Source organism: Ciona intestinalis, chromosome 11 (assembly GCF_000224145.3).
Source record: "Ciona intestinalis chromosome 11, KH, whole genome shotgun sequence".
Lineage (NCBI taxonomy): Eukaryota > Metazoa > Chordata > Ascidiacea > Phlebobranchia > Cionidae > Ciona > Ciona intestinalis.
The window spans coordinates 234615-244708 of NC_020176.2; the positions used below are offsets into that span (position 1 = coordinate 234615).

At 35.1% G+C, this 10094-nt stretch overlaps 2 protein-coding genes and 1 long non-coding RNA gene across 6 annotated transcripts in view; 2 read left to right on the forward strand and 1 right to left on the reverse strand.

Moving 5' to 3' along the window:
• The window catches only part of LOC100184094 (zinc finger CCCH-type with G patch domain-containing protein-like), a 6047-nt gene extending 4255 nt beyond the window's left edge, over positions 1–1792 (forward strand). The window contains exons 7-9 of one of the 2 annotated variants that reach the window (XM_018814036.2): positions 170–299; positions 558–820; positions 1295–1792. In XM_018814036.2, the coding sequence (XP_018669581.1) occupies positions 170–299; positions 558–820; positions 1295–1433 (532 nt within the window). In that variant the 3' untranslated portion in view covers positions 1434–1792. The remainder of the gene's footprint in view (positions 1–169; positions 300–557; positions 821–1294) is intronic. The other variant, XM_002128255.5, reaches the window with a different exon arrangement.
• A 111-nt stretch (positions 1793–1903) lies between these two features.
• Positions 1904–10087, forward strand: LOC100177111 (serine/threonine-protein phosphatase CPPED1-like). 3 transcript variants are annotated; one of them, XM_026836827.1, is made up of 8 exons: positions 1904–2085; positions 2512–2604; positions 3110–3220; positions 3590–3872; positions 4236–4428; positions 4864–4967; positions 5475–5553; positions 9987–10087. In XM_026836827.1, the coding sequence occupies exons 1-7, from the start codon at positions 1932–1934 to the stop codon at positions 5479–5481; spliced, it is 945 nt and encodes a 314-aa protein (XP_026692628.1). In that variant the 5' UTR covers positions 1904–1931; the 3' UTR covers positions 5482–5553; positions 9987–10087. The 3 variants fall into 3 exon arrangements, with proteins under 3 accessions (XP_026692628.1, XP_009860161.3, XP_026692629.1); XM_009861859.3 differs by lacking the exons at positions 5475–5553; positions 9987–10087 and having other exon boundaries at positions 4864–4996; XM_026836828.1 differs by lacking the exons at positions 3110–3220; positions 5475–5553; positions 9987–10087 and having other exon boundaries at positions 4864–4996.
• LOC104266177 lies at positions 6167–7447 on the reverse strand. The gene is made up of 3 exons (XR_003396393.1): positions 7296–7447; positions 6634–6826; positions 6167–6359 (listed from the first exon to the last, which is right to left on the reverse strand). It is a non-coding gene; the product is annotated as an uncharacterized LOC104266177 (long non-coding RNA).
• Positions 10088–10094: the final 7 nt, after the last annotated feature.

Consider the following 10094-nt stretch of genomic DNA (forward strand, 5'->3'; position numbering starts at 1 on the left):
TTCTGTTCTTGTTAATAAAAAAATATCACATGTTTTTTTTAAATTAAAACAAACAAATTTATGTTGATGAAATACATCTCTTATGTCTGTTATATAATTTAATATAACTTATATACATTTATAAAGATTTTATATACTTACTTTTTGTTAATCAAATATTTAACTTCAGGTATAAGATGGGTGAAGGTTTGGGCACCAGGGGGCAGGGGAGAGTTGATCCTGTCCAAGTAGAAGTGTTGCCAGTTGGAAAATCATTAGATCATTGCATGAGGATTAAAGAAAAAAGACGGGCAGCACTGGTAATTAGTTTTGTCTGTTTTGTAAAAAGTTTTAAACAAAGTAATTTGTTTATCTTTAAAAACTGCTGCAGTTGAAGTGTAAAAGATATAGTGGGCCTTGTGCTCAGTGCCAAGTTGATAGTGATATTCAACTTAGTAGCAAGCATGGGGTGCCTTGTTTTATTTACAGTTGTGAATTTACCTGGTTCATTCTCGCGTCGTGGGGTAACAACAGTGGTTATACCACAATGAGTGTTTTTCTTAAAATTTGTTTTCCAGGACAAAAACCTTAAGAAGGTGAATCTCCCTAACCGACACCGACCTGGGATGTTCAACTTTTTAAACAAAGCACTCGGTGACAAAAAGAAAACGCCAACAAAACCAAAGTTTCAACTACAAGAAGCAGTGAAGGTTAAAGATTTAAATAATCGAACAATTTCAAGGAAAATAAATCAAGAACTTGTGAAAAATGAATCGAAAATCAAACAAGTTCAATCAAGGGTGAAAAAGTTAAAAGAATCAGTGGCAAGAAACAGGGAGAGGTGGGAATGGTTGTTGTTTAGGTTTTGTGAGATCATCCACTGAAACTATGGGTGGAAAGGTTAAAGCTAAAGCCTAACATAAAGTAAAGGAATGTTCCATATGATCTGATCCTAACAGAATAGAATATTTTTACTTAAAAAAATAATTTTTGTTAAAAAAATACTACTTGGCACTTAATGACTTTTATTCATATTTTACTTTATGTATATTTTTCGTTCAGTTAAAAACATAATGGCCTATATGTATATATATATATATATATGACACAATCGTCTTCATTTCAAAAATATATATATATATAACTGTGTAAGGTGGGTGCCCATAAACCCACACCATGCACCACACAACACACAACATTGTGCAGATTGAAAACGTTTGCTATTTGTGTAGAAGAGGGGTTATATACATGTATATATATATATATAACACAATCGTCTTCATTTTAAAAAAGTAATCACCAAATACTTTTTTAGAAACCCGAGTGTTGCCAAAAAACTTCAAGTGAAACTAAATGAAGCAATGTTGGAATTGAAGTCAATTAAAACTGAGAACACTGCAATAGAACAACAACAAAAGCGCGCGGCTACACATAGAAAAATGGCGGAATTTTAATTTTATTATATTTTATAATATTTCTAGTAAATACACTAAAAAACATTTAGAAAAACCACAGTGGGTTGTAGAGATTGTTGTTAAGCGTCATGTTCGTGGATACACCCACTATGGTGGCAGTGTCGAGACTTGAACCTGTAAACTCTGGGGTACGGGCTGGGCAAATATAGGTCTGGACTCAGGGTTGTATAAGGTTTTCAACTTTTCAAGGAGGGTTTAAGAACTGTCATATGAGATATGACTAAACATGTTTTTCTTAGCAAACATACACGTCAAAAGGGGGGAATTTGAAAGTGACCCTTTATTGAATAGAGTAATTAAATGCTCGCTTTAAAATATAATAATTTTTTTTTCTACTACGATATCAGATTAGTTAAAACAACAAAGAGAAGAGAATTAACAACAGTCGTTAAACACACAACTTTTAAGTTAGGGTACTATCAAGTGTAAAAAATCTAAACAAAGTGCTGGCTTTATACATCTCAGGTTCACTGAAAAATGTTTTATACTTTTTCTCTATTGAGTTTTTGCTTAGGTGATTCCCCTAACGAAAAACGTCTGTATTTTAATGACGTCATTATTGATTTTATAAACGTGAAGATGACGTTTTCTATCAAACCAACCAATAATTGTGTCCCAATGTTCGGCAAAGGTAAGTCTGTGTAACATGTGGAATCATAATTTAATAATGCAATTGGTAACCTTCATGTATTAATTGTGTATTGCGTCTTCACATATCATTTTCTTCCAATTTCTTCTTGGTTTGTTTTATTAATTACAGCTCACTGTGAGTTAGTTTATACAGTATCGTGGATTTAGCAGCTACGCTTTCTATTTTACACTTTTCCTCAAGTAGTTTTTGTCTGTAGCGTGTTTTAATAGCTGGCGTTTTTCTCCTAATTCGCTTCTCTTCGTTGTTTTAATTACTTTTATCTTTATTACTGCTAGAAAACAATTTCCTTCCCCCCACATTATCCACCAAAATTTCCACCAACCTCATCTGTAACGTACAGGAGGATTCTTCACTAGTGCAAATTACAATACTCAACATTATTAAATCTCTATGTTGCCAACACAGCTGAACAAGGGGAGTGGGTGGCCGATTATTCATTCGTGTTCGGAGCCGATCCCCAACCAGGAATGATTCACGCAAAGTTGAGGGGTGGTGATGGTAGGTATAAGGTTTCTATGTTTAAATAAAAGGTTTCTATGTTTAAATATAAGGTTTCTATATTTTAGTATAAGGTTTCTATGTTCAAATATAAGGTTTCTATGTTTAAATATAAGGTTTCTATGTTTAAATATAAGGTTTCTATGTTCAAATATAAAGTTTCTATGTTTAAATATAAGGTTTCTATGTTTAAATATTAAATTTCTATGTTTAAGATAATTCCGTTGTGGACTTGTTAACATTTGTGTCTTTGAGCAAGACACAAACACACAACATTAATTAACATAAGCCATGAAAGGAGCTTGTTAAACATAATCCGTCGTATTCGTTGTGTCACTTTACACAATTGTATGATAGAATAACAAAAATATAAACTTTATTATATTCATATCCAAAGCAGGATTTAAAACGCTTATTTCATTGCTAATTTTCTTTTCTTCTTAAATCTTATTCAATTTGTAATATAAAAATCATTGACTTTATATTATGATGACTAAACTTATAGGCAGCGAATGGGACGAAGAGATTCTACTTGTAGATAAATTTGTAGAAGCTGTCAATCAAATCAACCCAGAGTTTGTTTTTCTTGGTGGTGACATCACTAATGCTTATCCAGGTTATTTGGACATATTTATCCATAACTTTTACCCGATGGTATAGCACATTGGTTAGTGCACTTGTTTCTAGCCCAGAGGATAGGGATTCGAGGCACGTTGCTGCTGCTATTGTTGCTGTGTGTGTCCGGGCGAAACACTTAATTGCAATTGCTCTAATCAAGCGGTTGGGGGTTGTTCAAATTATCAGCCATATAGAAAAGCAATCACCCACAAAGCTACGTATGTGGTAACTCACGAGGTGGACGAAAACAGAACACCATTGTTATATATTCTTGCCAGTTGCATGCTTCACGGTTGCATACCAAGACCGTAACTTTGTTTATATTTTAAACTTCTTTCGAAATTTCTCCAACAATTCCTCTACTCAGGTGACAACCTTCGTGAACTACAACTCAAAAGTTTAAGCAAATCTTTTAAATCATTGAAGCGTGACATTCCCATCCTTGTTGCCCCCGGTAACCATGATATCGGGGATGTCCCTACACCGGAATCAGTTGGAATGTACACGTCTGTTTTTGGGGACGATTATTACAGTTTCTGGGTGGGTGGGGTCTTCTACATAGTGATCAACAGTCAGTATTATAAGAACGATTCAGAGACAAAGGAATTGTCAAACAAACAATGCAAATGGTTGGATGAACAATTGAAAAGGTAAATATAATAGTTTAGGAGTAAATGAGCCAACTCTGGCTTAAGTCCAAGATCTGTAAGCTAAGTGTATAAAACAGAACACATGTATTAAAACGACTATCATTGGCCTGCTGTACGAGGTTAATTCGTAGATGTATCTTGTAAGCGGGCCTCAGATGTATGAGACAAAACATCTATGTCATATCAACTGTCATTGCCCCGCCATGCGAGGATAAATAAGTTACATTCATTCAATCACCCACAAAACATGGTAATGTAATGTGTAAGCAGGCACAAAGTGTATGAAACAGAACACCCGGGTTATATTGACTGTTGTTGCCTCACCATGCAAGGATATTTAAGTTCATTCATTCATTCATGCAGTGCATCAGGAAGTCGAGTGATCGTCATCTCCCATATTCCTCCGTTTATATCCGATCCCATGGAGGAAGACACGATCTTCAACATTCCCCTCCACCATAGGATTCCACTCATGGATAAGTTCGCTACATCTGGTGTGAAGATGGTGATGTGTGGTCATTATCATAGAAATGGTGGCGGGGTGTGGGGGGAACAGGTAACGTTGGGGTTACTTATTATGAATGAATGAATGTAACGTTTTTTATTATAAAATATTTCTTAGTATTAAAGCAGTGACATTTGTATTCAGTAAGTTGAATGAATGAATGTAACTTTACGGGTGTCCTGTTTTATACACCTCATGTTCACTTACAAGTTACCACGTATGTAACTTTGTGGGTGATTGTTTTTATGCATGGCTGACAATGTAGACAACCCATAAGTGACCGCTGGGTTGAAACCATTTTCATTAAGTGTCTTGACACACAAGGACACATACGCCCACAATGGAGGCAGCTTGTGTATCTAACCCGGTACCGTTTGATCACATTGCCAACCTAACCACAATAGCTTCACATTGCCAACCTAACCACAATAGCTTAAAACTTTGCAGCAAAATAACAAGTTGCCAAACTATTTTCCTTGTTGTTAGGCTGAGGTAGAAGTGGTTGTGACATCATCAATCGGGGCTCAGCTCGGGAAACAAAAACCTGGATTCCGATTGGTTCATGTGGGGAGAGATGAAATACGACAAGAGTATGTCACAATGCGAGATGTGTGATGTCATAGCTTCATTGTGATGTCATAACTTTATTGTGATGTCATAACTATTTTGTGATGTCATAAATTCGTTCTGATGTCATCTTTTAGTTTAATAATTTGTTAGCAGAATAAGCTTTCTATGTTAATTGCGCTGTAATTAATCTGATTTCTATTTATTGCTTGTGTTATTCGATAGATTCATTGCACTTATAATCATGTGTGTATGAATATGTCTGTAATTATCTGTTCTTATGCAACCATGTTAACATTACCATTACTTTTCCCCCGATATTTAGTAGGGTGGGGAAAGATGGGACACCTTTTCAATATATTTTCTCGTCCCATTTGGTAGTAAACAAAGAACATTCAAAGAATAAAAAAAACGTATTCTCATGACTTCCATGGACTGTTGTTGTTTAAAAACACTATCAATTAGTTTAACAAGATGTACTTAAGATGTCCCATCTCCCCCCACCCTACTATACTTTAATTCCCACACAGGGTTTAGGTGGTTAAGTTTGTTAAACAAGCAAGAAGTTAATGGACAAGATTTCAATACTTTAAGCAATGGAACAAACGGGTGAGTTGCAATTTTCAAACTTGTGTAGATGTTATGGCTGTGCTACAAGATTAAGTTTGTATTCGCATGTTTATGCACTGACTATATATTAATATAGAAGGCAGGGGGAATACGGGACACCTTTAGTACATATTATCCAAACATACTGATCGTGTTTTAAACAATTAAGAACTGTCTATGGGAGCCGTGAGGATATAGTTTTATATTTCTTTATTTACTACAAAATGGGACGAGAAAATAGAATGAGAAGGTGTCCCACCTTCCCCACCCTACTATATACGTTTTATTTGAAAGTGACAAACTATTTTATACATGTCATGAATGGAACGAAACATAAGTGTCTATATGGTATAAAATATATACTAACTTGTAATATAGGAAACGACAGCTGTAATGTGATTCATATACAAATGTACTAAACTCCTATATAAATGTATTGGATTCGTAGCAATATGGAGTTTGGATATTTACACACTCGTTATACGGCAGCTCATGCGGCGGTATATTCTTGTAAGACACATCGGTTTGTGACGACATAATAATCGTATTATTTCGAACATCGCGTCGATCGTTATACACGTCATAATCAACCGATTGTTTCAATATAATCGACTTCCAGTTCTTAGTTATATTTATTTACAAACATCCTTAAATATTTTATAAATTTTGACAAAATCTTTTGTGCAAGGAGTTCTCTAATATAATTATGACGTCACAGTGCAGGGCACGCGCGTAGAATAAGTGTTCCATCCCGATATAATTGTGACGACACAGTAGTAGCATCTACGTAAGCGGGCAGCTGGCATCTGGAACAATAATCCACTAAATCTCCTGACAATCGAAGTCGTTCCAATATTATCCACGTAATCAAACTAACAAACCCAACATTCTAAATATGGTAACCATTGCTGGTTGTGACGCAACGATTGCTTGTACCGTAACAATTGTTGCTTGTGACGTAACAAACATATCATATTTTCTGGAATATTCAGCACTTTTAAAACGCCTCGAAAACAATCGTTCTACATTCGCAACCGCATTAATACGATTATGACGTAATAATGGTTAACAATCACTTACTTATGAGTGAAATCGGCTTGCATCGCCCCCCCTCCCCACTTTTCGGCGTGTACCTCCACTTGTTTATTCACCGTCTTTACCACAATATCCTCCGGTTTGAAATCACCCACGTGGACAGTCATGCTCCACTGACCTTTTCGTTTAGGGATCGTCACGGTCCGTTGCACAGTGGTAGTTGAACGCAACATCTTAACTAATTTTTAGCAGAAACAAAAAAATAAATATAAATTAAGAGCATTGAATAGAATTAACATAAGTGTCTCTTATACGTAGCAGCAAACGTATTTGCATAAGTTATTTTGTAATTGGTGGTAAAACGATAACTCGTAATGACACACTATGAATAAAAAAACAATGCACTAATGCACAAACTTGTTAGTTGAATTGTCACTCAAATTCAATTTCTATTATAGGATTACGACAAAGTATATTAGATATAGTAGGATGGGGAAGATGGGACACCCTCACTACATATTATACAAATATGCTGATCATGTTTTAAACAATTAATATCGGTCTATGGGAGTTGTGAGGATATGGTTTTATAATTCCTTGAATGTTCTTTGTTTACTACCACTACCAAATGGGCCGAGTAAATAGAATGAACAGGTGTCCCATCTTTCCCACCCTACTATATTACAAACATCAATTACACTATTTACCTTTATTTTTGAATCCTTGGTTTGTCTTTATATCCACGTTGTTATATAGGGATCCGATTAAGAATATAAACCTACGTATTTAAATACTTATCTGTCCCTGCTTTAATGTACATTGTATTTCTTGCTACCAGGTATACTGTATTTATTTTAGGAAGTGAATTTTTGGCACAAGTTTATGAATAAAGCATAAAACCTCACTGAATATAGACAAAGCATTAATTTAAATAAAATTTTAATAAAAATCCTTGAATTAATTGTGACAGAAAAACAATTTAAACAACTAGGATGCCTGGTAGCAGCCAATGAAATATAATTACAACTTTAAATACGGAATAACTGTATAATAAATTTCGCAAAACAGATCCCGATCTGATGTTTGGAGCACCCGATCCTTTAATACGGGATTTGTGTTGATGCAACTCTAAGTTGTCATATATTTATAAGTTAATTGAAAGTAATGTCGACTGTGCTAACACACGAACGCTCAAATTCATAATATTTCTGCTTATGTAAGCATAAGCATAAGCTTCTATATGCTTAAAACCGCTATCTTGTCTTGTATAATAATAATCATTTTTATTCCCTCATCGTAAGATTAAAGAATGATTAAAACTAAAATACAAAATATAGCAAATGGAAGTCTTATACGCGGTTAAAAACATATTTAAAGTATAGTTTGCTAATGTTACTATAATAACAAGTATATAAGCGTTTGCATAATTTCTGCCTCCGCTGCACACACACTGGTGCTATGTAACCCACGAAACCAGAGTAAACCAATCAACCTCTCGCATGTCTGTTCATTGTCACAACTTGACGTTGGCTTTATCCGCTAGGTGGAAACAAAGATGCGCGTTTATTGCGTGGTCTGTTGTGGTTTAAAGAAGTTGTGTACTAATAGCTTTGAAAACTACTCCATCATTTTTAAATACAGGGTTCAAGGCTTGTTGTTGCTGCCATTGTAGGCGTATGTGTCCTTGGGCAAGACACTTATCAAACATTGCTCCAACTTACTTGTCACTAATGGGTTATCTAAGTTGTCAACCTTACAGAACAACAATCACCCACAAAGTTACATATGTGGTAACTCGTAAGCAGGCACGAGATTTATGAAACCGAACACTCGTGTTAAAACTCTTGACTTGATTAGTATTAAATCCTAAATATTTAAGATAACTGTGATAATATTAAACTTTATTTTATTAGATAAACCCTATATGTATGAGAAAGTCCCGGTCGCGACTGCATTGTGACGTCATTGCATTGTTTTTGAAGTTTTGTTTGTTCATAACATCGGATGTTCACTCAGGCCTCGCGCTTTCACGGGTTTCACGTTTTATGATGTCACAGTCGCAACTTGTATAGTCCCATATTGGTGGGTCGCTATTGGTTTGTTAAGGGTTTAGGAGCCGTGTCTTTATGTTTGCAACTTTTCCTAAGTAGTTTTTACCTGTGGCATGTTTTAACCACTGGTGTTTTGTTGCTAATCTTCTGTTTAATTACTTTGCACCTCGCTATTGCATTAGAAGAGATAAATATATGATGTTGATTCTAAAACGAGTTTGCAAACTTTGTTTACGTTGGTTTACGGTGGAAATTATTATGAAATAATTTTTGTCTCGTTTAGAATTCAAATTATTTACCTTTATGACGTCACAGGCGAAAGCTAAAAATGCGAATTTATTCGATTGTTCGTTTTATAGGTTTGTTATTTTTTTAGATACTAGAATAAGTAGTATGGGGTAAGATGGGACATTCCCTTTTTTTCTGTTATGTCTTATTTAGTGGTAAATAAAGAATGTTAACGAAATTATATTACTGTATCCCTACGACTCTAAAGTTGCGTTAAATGTTAAAAACACGATTAGAAAATATAGGGGATATTTTGTACTAACGGTATCGTATCTATATTACTTTATAATCATAGGATGTTATTTCGCCATAATACGCGGTTATACAACTCTCGAGTATTATTCTTTATTATTCCATCATTTGTAGATCATTTGTTACGTCATAACCTGCTTTAGGTAGGCATCCGAAAGTTAAAATGTTTAAAAAATGTATTTTAACATTTTTGATTTGTTTATTGGGCGTCGATGCGCAACAGCAGGTGAGAACGTTGGGTAGAATGTGACTTGGACAATCAACTATAAGTTTGATTGTGAAAGTACATTTGCGTAATGGGTCAACTCTGTCTTAAATCCCAGGCCCCACTGTAGGACCTCACCTATATAGAATAGAATGTGCATATACAATGTTGGGGTTATGTGCCAACTCTCGCCTAAATCCCAGGCCCCACTGTAGAACCTCACCCATAAGGAATAGAATGTGCATATACAATGTTGGGGTTATGTGCCAACTCTGGCCTAAATCCCAGGTCCCATGGCATGCCCCACTGTAGAACCTCACCCATATAGAATAGAATGTGCATATACAATGTGGGAATATTGGGAAAATCTGGTCCACATACCCTCGTCGCCATAGACTTTTTTTTAGAGATTATGCAAGTATATGTTCGTTTAAATAATTGGACGTATAACATCGAGCTTGGAAATGCAAAACTGACATAAATGCATTATATAAAACACTTAGCTTTAAAATGCAAGACTCGCACCCCAAACCACAAGCTGATAAGGAATATTACTTTTTTCTTATTTAAAAAAATATTATTCGTAATGTTTTTTTTTACAGGTCGGCTTGCGAGCGACACCCAACGGAGGGGTATGGACAGCAACAATGAATGACGTCATCACGTGGATAAAACTCGGCAAAACTTCGTTTGAGTTTAATGTGACGGGT

Bases quoted from the DNA above. Each gene is read 5' to 3' on its own strand.
- LOC100177111 (XM_009861859.3), top strand. From the start codon at position 1,932: ATGTTTTATACTTTTTCTCTATTGAGTTTTTGCTTAGGTGATTCCCCT. The intron at 3,873-4,235 runs GTAAATATAATA...TCATTCATGCAG, and splicing joins TTGGATGAACAATTGAAAAG to TGCATCAGGAAGTCGAGTGA. The intron at 4,429-4,863 runs GTAACGTTGGGG...CCTTGTTGTTAG, and splicing joins GCGGGGTGTGGGGGGAACAG to GCTGAGGTAGAAGTGGTTGT.